The sequence below is a fragment of the Chrysochloris asiatica genome, unplaced genomic scaffold, assembly GCF_000296735.1.
Source record: "Chrysochloris asiatica unplaced genomic scaffold, ChrAsi1.0 scaffold00411, whole genome shotgun sequence".
NCBI lineage: Eukaryota > Metazoa > Chordata > Mammalia > Afrosoricida > Chrysochloridae > Chrysochloris > Chrysochloris asiatica.
The window spans coordinates 486514-500831 of NW_006408929.1; the positions used below are offsets into that span (position 1 = coordinate 486514).

At 38.1% G+C, this 14318-nt stretch overlaps 1 protein-coding gene across 1 annotated transcript in view; it reads left to right on the forward strand.

The window, feature by feature from the left end:
* The first annotated feature begins 236 nt into the window (after positions 1 to 236).
* The window catches only part of LOC102841966, a 45739-nt gene continuing 31657 nt past the window's right edge, over positions 237 to 14318 (forward strand). The window contains exons 1-2 of the mRNA XM_006876761.1: positions 237 to 396; positions 756 to 939. Coding sequence (XP_006876823.1) covers positions 237 to 396; positions 756 to 939 — 344 coding nt within the window. The remainder of the gene's footprint in view (positions 397 to 755; positions 940 to 14318) is intronic.

Sequence of the window (14318 nt, forward strand, 5' to 3'; positions counted from 1 at the left end):
GTCGCCCCAGAATTCACAGGGTAATATTTGGATTGTCCAGTAAAATAACCTGATATTGCCTATCTGTCTTGTTGTGAGCCATAGGCTTCCCTTTTTTTTTGTAGCAGGGAGATGACTTGATGGGGACGGGACAAGTTGGCCAGAGTGAATTTCTCTACCTCTTTCCTGAGAGGATATTGGGGTTTTCTATTGTGTGTGGGGGTCAGTTCCCAGGTTTAATCAGACCTTGAAGGGGGATGCTTGTTGGCTCTCCCCAGAGTTCTACTAATCCACACAAGGGGTTTACACCTGATTGTCGATTTCCTCAGGCCAACGTGACTGGTTCAGTAATTGCCAGGCGTGTTCATGAGGAACCTTCATCTGCAGACTTTTGGTTTCAGGAAGTTGTTTGTACTTGTAACTTTGGAAGCAGGTCCTGAACCAGTAAGGGGACTGTTGTTGTTATTGTTATGTGCCGTGGAGTCAGTTCCAACTCATAGAAACCCTTTACAGGTTTTCCAAGGCTCCAAATCTTTACGGGAGCAGAAAGCCTCATCTTTCTCCCGCGGAACAGCTGGTAGTTTCGAACTGCTGACCCTGAGGTTTGCAGCCCAATTTGTAACCACTACGCTACCAGAAGACTAGACAGTTATTATTATTATTCCCAATGAAGCAGTCCAGAGGTTTCAGGAAGAACTGGTCTTCAGGCATCCCTGAGATCTGAGTCACTATTATTGAATGGAATGATAACAGTCTGTCCCCATTGTTATTTTTAGCTGAGGTCCTAGGGGTGGGGGCAATAGGGGTAGCAGAGATTGATGCCAAATCATGCTGGGTCTCCTTACCCCTGACACTGTTAGTTTCTGTAGACAATGAAGTTTATTCAACCAAGCTTTTTGGATTGGCTTTTTGTGCCAAATACTCCCCTGAAATTTGGGCATTTGTTTTTCCAGTGTCCAGGTTTTTGCAATAAGTACATCGGTCCTTGTTTAAGGTTCTCTTTCCTTTTAGGGTTCTTCTCTGGAGTCCAACAGGCTTACCTCTAGTGGTCTTTTAGGGAGACAGTTATTGCCTGAGACTTCTCGTGCTCTCAGATGTTAAATACCTCAAAGGTGATGTTCACCAGCTGCTATGGATTCATGTCAATGGCCCTGTTGAATTTCTGCCATTTCTTTCTAATAACCAGGGTGCTTTGGGAGATAAAAATCATGTTAACCATTTGGATATTTGCTGAGTTCTTAGGATCAAAGTCTGTGTACTTACAGTAAGTCTGGTAGATTCATTTAAAGAATTCAGAGGAGTCCTCAGTTGGTTTCTGCTGAACTGCCCATACCATGTTCAAGTTCTTTGGTTTAAGAACTCCCTTTTTCAGACCTCTGAAAATGTATTTTTTATAGTAGCTGTAATTGTGGCAAGTTCATTTAGATTTCAATTTGTGTTAGCTAGAGGAATTGCCTTGACAGGGGCAAGCGTCCTGTTCAGGTGTTTTGTTTTGTTTTGTTTTTTCTCAATGGGTGCATGTTGTTTTGTCCCATGCTTTATCTCAGACCAGCTTTTTTAGTTGCTGCTCAGGAGCATTGTCAACAGATCCTAAATATCTGCCCAATTAGGATGATGGGTAGCAAAATAGTGGTTATAAAAATTGATATTTTGGTTGAGTCATCCTGGTGTAGCACTGTGGGTCAGTGCGCCAGACCACCAAGTCAGTTTGGACAACAAGGTCACTGGTTCAAGTCCACCAGTCACTCCTTGGAAAACTTACACAAGGTCACCAGGAGTCAGAACTGACCTAACAACACTGAACAATAATATCTCAATAAGAAGGATTTGAATTTTTCCTATTTAACAAGTCCAACCAAGATAGAGAAAGAAGTATGTGCCCAGTAATATCCTACAATGTGCCCTTCCATATTCACTTTTATGGGCATCTGCAGAGGGGTATTGTCTTGTAGAGAAATCACTTCTTTCCTCAGCATCTGAATACGACCTGGACAGTTCGCTAGGTCAAGTTATACTTTTCCTTAATGGCAGCTGCTGGTGTACTAGGAGTTGTAATAAGACAGTGTTACAATCAAAAGCTATATTTCAAAAAAAGTAAGCATTCATCTCTTTGTATATTCACATACAGGGAGGCCTGCTTAGAACAGTTTTTACCTAATACTCATCTGTATTCATTTTTCCTCTGCATGGCTTTTATAACTTTCTGCATTACTATTGCCAGATCCTGGTCATCTATTTGTATGCAGCAGTTAGCAAAATTGAACTTTTCACATACCCCTCCTCCTTCCTCAGCCAATAAGTAGTCTAGAGCTAATCTTTTTGATAGATGGCATTTCGCATCTGGGTCTGTTGGCATGCAAGAAGGATTAGGGCCACCCCAGTTCCATTGGTTATAGATTCAGTTACCTAGGAGGGTGCCCTCATGTTTATAGTAACTATATATAAAGGAGCTCTTGTAGTGTAGTGGTTGCAAATCGGGCTGTGAACTGCAAGGTCAGCAGTTCAAAACTACCAGCTGTTCCATGGGAGAAAGAGGAGGCTTTCTGCTCCCATAAAGATTTACAGCCCCAGAAACCCCGTACAGGGTCGCTATGAGTCGGAATCAACTCCGTGGCACATAACAACAACAACAACAAACCCTTATCTTGGTTGTATGGATGGCCTTCAAGATTTTTCTGTAAGAAATTTATTTATTATTTTTCCATAAGGTAAGGTGGGGGGGGTGGAAGGGGCAGGTGAGACAGGGCTAAAAGGACTTAGCAGATACCTAATTTAAATGGGGGCTGTTAGTCATGCTATAACAAACACACCACTATCTCTCAAATGGACCTTACCTGAAAGCAGATGTTTACCTATACTTTATTGATTACACAAAGACTTTCAATTGTGTGGATCATGACAAGCTATGGACAACATTGAGAAGTATGAATATTCTGGAACACTTAGTTGTGCTCATGAGGAATCTGTACCTGAACCAAGAGGCAGTTGTTCGAACAGATCAAGGAAACATCAAATGGTTTAAAATTAGAAACACCCTGCATGACAGGGTTGTATTCTTTCACCATATTTATTCAATCTGTATGTTGAGCAAATAATCCAAGGAGCTGGATTATATGAAGAAAACTGTGGCATCCAGATTGGAGGAATACTCATTAACAATCTGCAATAGGCAGATGATACAACATTGCTTGCTGAGAGTGAAGAGGACTTAAAATACTTAGTGATTAAGATCAAAGACCACAACCTTCAGTATGGGTTGTATCTCAATATAAAGAAAACCAAAAATCCTCATGACTGGACCAATAAACAACATCCATATAAATGGAGAAAAGACTGAAGTTGTCAAAGACTTCTTTTTGCTTGGATCAACCATCAACACTCATGGAAGCAGCAAAGATCTGTTTGAGGACTAAAGTGTCCCTGACTCAAGCCAAGGTATTTTCAGTAACTTCATATGCATGGGAAAGTTGGACAGTGAATAAGAAAAAAAACAGAAAAATTGATGCATTTCAGCTATGGTGTTGGAGGAGAATATTAAAAATACCATGGACTGCCAGAAAAACAAATATATCTGTGTTGCAGAAGTATAGCCAGAGTGCCCCTTGGAAGTCAGGATGGCCAAACTTCATCTTTCATACTTCAGACATATCATCAGGAAGCACAAGTCACTAGAGAAGGATATCATGTTTGATAATGTGGAGGGTAAGAGCAAAAGAGGAAGACCCCCAATGAGCTGGATTGGCACAGTGACAATAGCACCAATGGGCTCAGGCATAGCAATGATTGTGAGGTTGGCTTAGGACTGAGAAATGTTTCATTCTGTTGTGCATAGGGTCGTAGTGAGTTGGTTCTGACTCTATGGCATCTAACAACAACAACAGCAACTCATCTGTTTCTCATAATGTAATCACCTGCATGTTGCTATGATGCTGGAAGCTATGCCACAGGTATTTTAAATACAGGCAGGGTCACCCAAGGTGCACAGGTTTCAGGGCAGCTTCCAGACTAAGATAGACTAGGAAGAAGGAGAATCAAACTACTTCTGAATATTTGTTGTTGTTGTTAAGTGCCATTGAGCTGGTTCTGACTCATAGCAACCCTGTATAGGATTTCCAAGGGATTCTGGTGAGTTTGAACCACCAATCCTGTGGTTCAAACTGAACTTGCAGTTGAGTGCTTATCTTATAGCACCACAACACTAAAAAAAATTTAAATAGCAGCAGATCATTTTCAGATACAGTGCTGGAAGATGAAATAATTATGAATAGCACCAGAATATTGTCAGATATAGTGCCGGAAGATGGGCATCTCAGGCTGAAAGGCACACAAAATATGGGGAAGAGCTACCTCCACAAAATATAGTTAATCATGATAATGCAAATGGAATAAAGCTCTCGGGACCTTCATTTGCTAACGAGACACAACTTAAAATGGGGAAAAACATCCATAAGAATTCATTAATAGTCAGAACATGGCATGTTGAAAAATGTCTAGGAAAATTGGAAGTTACCAAAAATGAAATGGAATGCATAAAGATAGATATCCCAAGCATTAGTGAACTGAAATAGATTGGTATTGGCAATTTTGAATCTGACAACCATATGGTTTACTATACTGAGAATGACAAATTCAAAAAGAATGGCATAGCATTCATCATCATCAAAAAAAAAAAAAAAAAAAAGTTTCAAGATTTATCTTGAAGTACAACATTGTGATAGGACACTATCCATATGCCTACTGTGGCATTATAGGATAAGTACTATACTGCTAACCTCAGGTTGGTGGTTCAAACCCACCAGTTGTTCCTTGGAAACCCTATATATGGTTACTACGAGACAGAAACAACTCAGCAGCACCTAATCATAACAACAAGGAAGACCAATTAAAACTACTATAATTAAAATTTATGCATCAAACACTAAGGTCAATAATAATGAAATTGAAGAATTCTGTCATTTTTTTCAGTCTGAAATTGACCACTCAAGACACGAATTATTGGCAATTGGAAATTGAAGGTTAGAAACAGAGGAAGAGTCAGTAGGTTGAAAAATATGGCCTTGGGAATAGAAATGATGCTGGAGATAACTTGATAGAATTTTACAATGACTTGTTTATTGCAAATACCTTTCTGAAACAACATAAAAGATGATTTTACACATGGACCTCACCAGATGGAATACATGAAAAATGAATTGACCACATCTGTGGGAAGAGGCAGTGGAAAAGCTCCATATCATTAGCCAAAATGAGGCCAGTACAGATTGTGGAACAGACCACCAACTGTGCTAGTTCAGGCAGAGGCTGAAGAAAAATTAAGACAAGTCCACAAGAGTCAAAATATGACCTTGAGCATAACCCACCTGAATTTAGAGATCATCTCAAGAACAGATTTGATGTATTAGGCACTAATGAACAAGGACCAGAAGACATCAAGATCATACAGGAGGAAAGCCAAAGGTCATTAAAAAGACAGAAAAGAAAAGACCAAAATGGATGGATGTCAGAAGAGACTCTGAAACATGCTCTCCAGCATTATTGTTGTTGTTAAGTGCCCATGAGTCAGTTCTGACTCATAGAGTTTCCAAGGAGCACCTGGTGGGTTTGAACTGCTGACTTTGTGATTTGCAGTCCAGTGCTGATTCGCAGCACTACACACAGAGATTCCATATTGAATGTAAGAAATGAGGAAGCAAGTAGCAAACAGAAAATTTCAAAGGTCAGTTTTAGAAGACAAAGTATTAAAACAAAATTAGAAGTATTATAATAAAATTAGAAAAGACCTGAAATTAGAAAACCAAAAGGGAAGAACACAATCAGCTTTTATCAACCTGATAGAACTGGGGAAAATATTCAAGCCTTGACTTGAAATATTGAAGGATTACATGGACAAAATAGTGAATGATGCAGAAAGCATCAAAAGAAGAAAAGAATATAAAGTCGCTGTACCAAAAAGAAATGGTTGATGTTCAACCCTTTCAAGAGGTAGCATATGATCAAGAGCCAATGATACTGAAGGAAGAAGTCCAAGGTGGACTGAAGGTATTGGCAAAAGACAAGGCTCTGGGAATTGACATAATACAAATTGAAATCTTATAACAAACTGATGCAGCACTGGAGGTGCAAGAAATGTGGAAGACTGTTACCGGGTCAAGCAATTTGAAGAGATTCCCATATTTGTGCCCAGTCCAAAGAGAGGTGACCTAATGAAATGTGGAGACAATATTATTTTGGGTTGGAGTAGCTCAAATAAAGCAAAAACAAAAAATATTTTTTATATATAAATGACAAATATATGAGGTTAAGTTAAAAAGTATTGCTACCAAGATTGCAGGTCATGAACATACAGATTTATTCCAAACAAAATGTATTCAAACATTTCTCTGTAATCAGTGAATGACTACCGAAAAGTTCTCTCTGTAATACACTTGTCTTAGTCTAATTATGATGGCTTCACAATAAAAGTGTCCAATCAAACTGTGACTTCCAAGAGGAGCTGCTGGGCTAGTTAAATTCAGAGTAGCGAGACCAGAACAAAATGTTTGGCGTCTATTTTTTGTCCAAGGACATAGTATATTCACTGGGGCTTATTCTGAAGATGTTTTAAGAAAACTGAAAGCTGCATTGCTGAGAAAAAGACCAGGAAAGTTGCTCCACAGAATTTTTGTGCGTGAAAATGTACCTGCTCATTCTTCAAGGATTGCAAGGGATGGCCTATGAGAACTCCACTGGGAAACTTTACCCCATCCACCCTACAGCCTGCCACTCAGGCTTCTTTTTTGTTCTCCAAACTCAAAGAACATTGAAAAGGTTCATGATTTGAGTCCCTCATGTATACCCAAACAATAAGTTTTAGTAGGTGTAAATTGAAGAGAGATGGAAACACTCTTGTCAAGGACTTTATTCTTCTTGGATCAACTGTCAACACTCATGAAAGCAGCAGTCAATAAGTCAAATGACTTATTTCATTAGGCAAATCTGCTGCACAAGACCTTTTAAAAGTATTGAAGAGCAAAGATGTCAGCTTGAAGACTAAGGTGCACCTAACCCAAGCCATGATGTTTTCAATAACCTCACATGCATGCGAAAGCTGGACAGTGAATAAGAAAGACCACAGAAGAATTGATCCTTTTGAGTTATAGTGTTGGAGGAGAATATTGAAAGTGCCATGGGCTGCCAAAAGAACCAACAGATCTGTGTTGGAAGAAGTGCAGCCAGAGTGCTCCTTAGAGCCCAGGGTGGCCAAACTTCGTCTCTCATACTTTGGACATATTGTCAGGGAGAGATCAGTCACTGGAGAAGAATATCATGTTTGGTAAAGTGGAGGATCAAAGAAAAAGAGGAAGACCCCCAGCGAGATGGATTGGCAAAGTGGCAGCGTGGCAAGAATTGTGAGGTTGGCCCAGGACTGGGCAGTGTTTTGTTCTGTTGTACATAGGGTCGCTATGAGTCGGTAGTGACTCAATGGCACCTAACAACAACAACACAACAGATATGCCAAGTAACAATAGCTACAATTTTGATATTTTTACTTGATAAAGTTTTCTACAATTTTATAGCAATACTTTTTGACTTACCTTTGCACAAAGAGTACATAAACAGAAATCAAGAATATATTTGTGGCATTAAGATTTCATAAAAAGGGAAACTACAAAAAATGTATAAGGCTTTTTGGTGATGTAATCATTAAAATAAGGAAAACTGGAGACACACTGGAGAAGGCTATACTGCTATAGCAAACACCATTTCATTAGCTTTACAGGACAACCTTTATTTGTAATTACTTCACAATATAATACTCATTAGTGGAGGGAAAAAGATTCATAAGGAATTGATATTATTGGTTGACCCTTGAGAAGGAAACTGGAAATTTGGTGGGATAGTTTCTCTAAATCACATTTCCAACTATTTGAATGTTGAAATGTATACTGCTAAATTCCATTTGAAACAACAACAACAACAAAAAAAAAATAGTTGTTTTCATTAATATACAAAAATAAACAAGTGGTTAAAAGTATGATAATTATATATACATGAGTTTAACCTTTTCTGATCCATAAGCCCCTCTTGTCAAATCCAGGTAGGAGGAGGGTTGTTTAATTTACACCCACTACGTTCTCTTTCTTCAGGTGCCTATGAAGTATAGCAATTTACAGCTGAATCAAAATAGATACAAGGAATTAGATTACATTAGCACATTCCACAGAAATGATCTATTGTCTCAGCATATTTCTCATCACTCTGGACATTTTTATTATCCTTGATACTTGCTAGCTCAGACCAAAATCCAAGCTGGGTCCTCTCAGAATTTTCTGTTCTAGCTCCTGGGATTTCCCAGGGCCTGATTCATGTTCTACCTAACTTGAAAAACGTCTTCCTTTGAGTTCTCTATAAGCATGATTGGAGGCTTTTCCCTAGAATTAATAGGATGTGAATCAGAGCTGGGCACATTTCCCTGGATAAAAAAAAAAAAAAAATTAGAGCATGTTATCCTTTAAATTCCACAAGGCTAGAAAAATAAAACTTTGATCACTTTCAAGAATGAAGTTTAGTATTTAAGAGGTGGGGACAAAGCAAATAGAAGATTAATATGAGGAAGAAAAGAATTATGAAGTATTCTAGGGTTTGGACAAAAGGGAAACTCTCATGAATCACTTCACTCCTTCCAAAAGAATGCTACTTTTCTGAATTTTCCGAACACGTTAGAGCTCTTCTCATCAAAACATGACACCGATCTAAGTATGCAGGAATCATCTATATTTCATGGGTTGTATTTCATCTCCTGTTTTCAATTTAAAGAATTTTAGACTGATTTTTCTTACTAGGTGACAGTTATGAGTGCTTTAAGCTTTTTGACAGTTTTTTTAAACTCCTTAACAGTGCTTATATACTTTCATGGAGGCTGTGTTAAAATGTGGGTTTATATTCAGGAGTTCTTAGTAGAGCCTAGGATTCTGCAATTCTAACAAATGATCCCATTCCTATTGATCCAGAGACCACACTTTCAGCAGCAATGTCCAAGAGTGATCCCAGTACTAAGAAGGAACAACCAAAGCAAGCAGTATCATTCTGAGTATGTACAAATATATTTATGGTCATGGGAAATGGAAATGTAGGGGTTTTTAGTTAGCCAATGTAGAGTTCTATGAAATAGCACAAATAAAAGCAGAATCACGTTTTGGCTGAGAAATGAGGTCTAGAGTCTGATAAACTTGATTTCAACCTATCAACAATCATGATCCTTGTAATCTTGGAAAATAAATTTAACCTTTCTAAGCTTCTGTTCTTTCAGCAACTAGGGATAATAATTATACATTGAACTGAATGATGTTTACATTTTTGCTATGCCTTAAAAAGCCAGTGATGATGAAATTGAAGAATTCTACAATGCCTTCAGACTGATATTAATCAAACATGCAACCAAGATGATTTATAATTATTGGTGATTGGAATGCAAAGGTTGGAAACAAAGAGGAAGGATCAGTAGTTGGAAAATATGGCTTTAGTGACAGAAATGATACTGGAAAACACATGATAGAATTTTGCAGAACCAATGACTTGTTTCTGCAAATACCTTTTTAAACACCATGAAAGATGACTATACACATGAACCTCACCAGATGGAATACACAGAAATCAAATTGAATACATCTGTGGGGAGAGGCTGTAGAAAAGCTCTATATTATCAGCCAAAATAAGGTCAGGGGCAGACTGTAAAACAGGCCATCTACTGCTCATATACAAATTCAGGATAAAGCTGAAAAAATTTTAAACAAATTCATGAGAGCAAAACTATGACTTTGAACATATCCCACTTGAATTTAGAGATTACCTCAAGAACAGATTTGATGCATTAGACACTAACGACCAAAGACCAGTAGTGTTGTAAGATGACATCAAGAACATCATATAGAAAAAAGCAAAAGGTCATTAAGAAGACAAGAAAGAAGGAAAAGACCAAATGGATGTCAGAAGAGACTCTGAAACTTGTTCTCCAAAGTAGAGATGCTAAAGAAAATGGAAGAAATATAAGGAAGTAAAAAAGCTGAACAGAAAATATCAAAGGGCAGCTTTAGAGGAAAAACTCAAGTATTGTTATGAAATGTGAACAAAGACCTGGAGTTAGAAAATTTAAAAAAAAATTAAAAATTAATATGTTCAGCATTTCTCAAGCTGAAAGAACTGAAGAAAATATTTAAGCCTTAACTTGAAATGTTGAAATACTTTATAGGCAAAAAATCTAATGATGTAGAAAGGATCAAACTAAGTATATGAAATACACAGAATCACAGTACCAAAAAGAAATGGGCAGTGTTCAAACATTCCAAGAGATGACATATGATCAAGCGTCAGTGGTACAGAAGGACGAGGTCCAAGGTGCACTGAAGTCATTGGCAAAGAACAAAATTAAAGGAATTGATGGAATACAAACTGAAATCTTTCAACAAATTGAGGGAGTAACTCACTCATCTATGCCAAGATATTGCGATTACAACTATATGGACAAATGATTGGATGAGATTCATATTTGTGCCCATTCCAAAGAGAGATCAATGAATGGAAAGCAAAAACCAGTGGACAATATTATTAATATTACATGAAAGTCAATTTTTGTAAACATAATTCAAAAACTGCTACAGCAGTACATTGACAGAAAATTGGCAGAGTCACATCAGATTCAGATGAAAACGTGAAACAAGGAATTTCATTGCTGATGTCATATGGTTTTTATCTGAAAGAAGAGAATACTAGAAAGATGTAAACCTGTGCTTTGTTGACCACACAAAGGCTTTCAATGTGTGGATCATGACAAGCTATGGACAAAGTTAGGGAGAATGAGTGTTCCTGAACACTTAATTGTGCTCATAAGGAACTAAGATCCAGTTGTTCAACCACAACAAAGGAACACTGAATGGTTTAAAATTAGGAAAGGTGTGCACCAGGATTGTTCTTTCACCATACTTATTCGTCTGTATGCTGAGTAAATAATCTGAGAAGCTGAGAGATTGTAGGAAGAGAAAAAACAGAGAAGGAGCATCTGTGAAACAGCAGCGGAGTTTGGGTTCTTGTATAAGACTCTGGAGCGCCAGTTTCTCGCACCCACCTGTGGAGAAATTTGCCTGTGGTAGCAAAACACGGCAATTTCTGAATTGATACGGGTGGTCTGGACGGAGGTCGGAGGGCGGGGCCACAGCCAAGCAAAGGCAGTGACCCAAGTCTAGAAGCCACAGTGGGAGAGGTGTGACTGATTTTTCATCTTTCACTTCTCTTTTTTCACTTATCTGTCCTCTTCACTCTGATCGTGCCCTCATTGCCTGGCCCAGGCAACTTCAGGCAGGTGAAAGCACACCCCCAAAAGGGTCCGGCATTATACACACAATTTTCCCACGGCACACAGAGAAAGGTGTGCGACAGAGTTGTATTATTTCACCATACTTATTCAACCTGTATGCTGAGCAAATAATCTGAGAAGCTGGATTATATGAAGAAAAACTGCATAAAGTCACTATGGGTTGGTACTGACTCAATGGCACCTAACAACAAACAACAATAATCCCTCAAGAACATAGATGCAAAAATTCTCAACAAAATCCTAGCCATCAGAATTCAGCAGCACATCAAAAAAACAATATACCATGACCAAGTGGGATCCATATCAGGGGTGCAAGGATGGTTCAACATTAGAAAAATGATCAATGTAATCCACCACATAAATAAGAAAAAAGAAAAGAACCACTTGATCGTATTGATTGATGTAGAAAAGGCATTTGACAAAATCCAATATCCAATCCTGATAAAAACACTCAACAAAGTAGGAATTGAAGGAAAATTTCTCAGCATAATTAAGAGCATATAAACAAAACCAACATCCTACATTACACTCAATGGAAAGAACCTGAAAGCATTCCCTCTGCAAACAGGAACCAGACAAGAATGACCTTTGTTACCACTCTTATTCAACATTGTGCTGGAAATCTTAGTCAATGTCTTTGAGTGACATTTTGATCATTTTTATAATACTTTAAACTTTTTCATAATGCCATTGCACACTTAATAGACTGCAGTATAGTGCAAGCATAACTTTTATATGTGCTAGGAAACAAAAAATATCTGTGACTCCCAGTTGTGTAATGTTCACTTTATTACAGTGTCTGGAACCAAAGTGGAATATGTGCCAGGTATATCTATATATGGTAAGTCAGGGGACTACCTCCATTAAAATGGATAGTACATACAGTGATCATAAAACAGCACCAGGAATAGAATGCTAACACAAAAAACTCTAGTATATGCTGCTTTAGTCAGAGTCATGTTATTAATATTAACAATATGCAAAATAACAGGTAGTTAAATTTTGATAATTACATATGCATTAGTTTTTCTAATGTGCTAGCATCCCTTGCCTAATTCAGCTAGAAGTCAAGTTGATTAATTGACACTCATTATTTTCTCTTTCCTCAGGTGCCTGTGAAGTGTTAAGTTAGTTGGTATTTTTTAGCTGTACCATCTGGAGGTTTTTTAGCTTTTTTTTGTTGTTGTTGTTTTAGATTTTTCTTGTGACTTGAATGAAGGTTTACAGAACAGATCATCAGTTTTACGTTCAACAAATCATAAACTTCATTTCATTTCAATGAATACAATCCCTCAATGTAACAGCACTTATCCTATCCATTTCTTCCCTGTGATTATTGTCTCCCTTCTTTTTTCTTTTCCAATCCTTCTAAATTTTGTTCTTATTTAAAGGGTACCCTTTTGATCTCAAATGGTTAACTAATCTATGGTATGCATACCTCACTAGTGTTGTTGTCCTCACTACGTACCAATCTACTGCTTAGCTGAAAATTGAGCCATGTGAGTAAGTTGAGTTTCATACCTGAAGGGTGATTAAAGGCCATAATCTTGTGATTCCTCCTGTTTTTACTGACCAGTTAACCCAGCCTTTTTTTATATAATTTTGAGCTTTATTCCACATATTTCCCACTGTACCTAGGCCCTTCTAATGTGATCCTTTTCAGAGCAGTTAGTGGTAGCTGGGTACCATGTAATTCTTCTGGTCTCAGGGTCATGGAGACTGATATTCACATGATCCATTAATCCATTGGACTAATTGTTTCCAAGCATCTTCAATTTTTAATCACTCTGCTGTTCTCCAGACAGGGAGAGACCAATAGTTATACTTTAGATGGCTAATCATGAGGTTTTAATATCCAGTCACTACTTACTAAAGTAGGGAGCTCTGGTAATGTAGTGGTTACGAATCAGGCTGCGAACCACAAGGTCAGCAGTTCAAAACTACCAGCTGTTCCACAGAAGAAAGATGAGGCTTTCTGCTCCTATAAAGATTTACAGCCTCGGAAACCCTGTACAGGGTCACTATGAGTTGGAACCAACTCCACAGCACATAACCACCACCACCACTCACTAATGTAAAATGTAGAACATTGTCTTTGTGGACTAAGTTATGCCATCTGACCATGGTGTCTCCTGAGACTATGGTCTTGAGATTTTGGCCTAGCAACTTATTCCATAAAGGTGTTTGATAATCTCTGAGAAGTTTTCATAATTGTGCGCCCCGTATTCTGGTTTGGTCTATGAACTACAAGATAGGCAGTTCAAACCCACCAGCAGAAACCCTATACAGGGTCAGTATGAGTCACACAAACTCTATAGCACTTAACAATAACAATGCTCCACCATGGAACGAAATGACTCTGTAGGGTAAGCACTGGACTGCAAGCCACAAGGTTAGTGGTTCAAGCCCACCAATCACTCTATGGGGAAAAAAATGAAGCTATCTGCTTCCACAAAGATATACAGCCTCAGAAACCCTATACAGGGTTACTATGAGTCAGAATTGATTGGAAGGCATTTAACAACAATAACAATGCTATACCACATTCATGGATATGTTTGCAGCATAGTTAAATACCTATGTACAAATATCCTCTGTCAAACCTTTATGTATTTGTGAGTATACTCCCACTGTCCCTCCCACAGTGGTTCATCTATGTATCTATTCATGTGATCAAGGATTTCATTTTACTTGGACTCCAAATCAACGCCTATGAAAGCATCAGTCAGGAAATCAGATGATGTCATTGCATTGGACAAATGTGCTCCAAAATGTCTCTTTCAGTATTAAAAGCAAAGATGTCACTTGGAGGACTAAGGTGTGCCTGACCCAAGTCATGGTATTTTCAATCACCTCATATTCATGTGAAAGCTGAACAATGAATAATGAAGATTGAACAAGAACTGATGATGCCTTTGAATGATGATGTTGGTGAAAAGTATTGAATATACCATGGACTATCAGCGCTGTGAGTTAATGCTCTGAACTG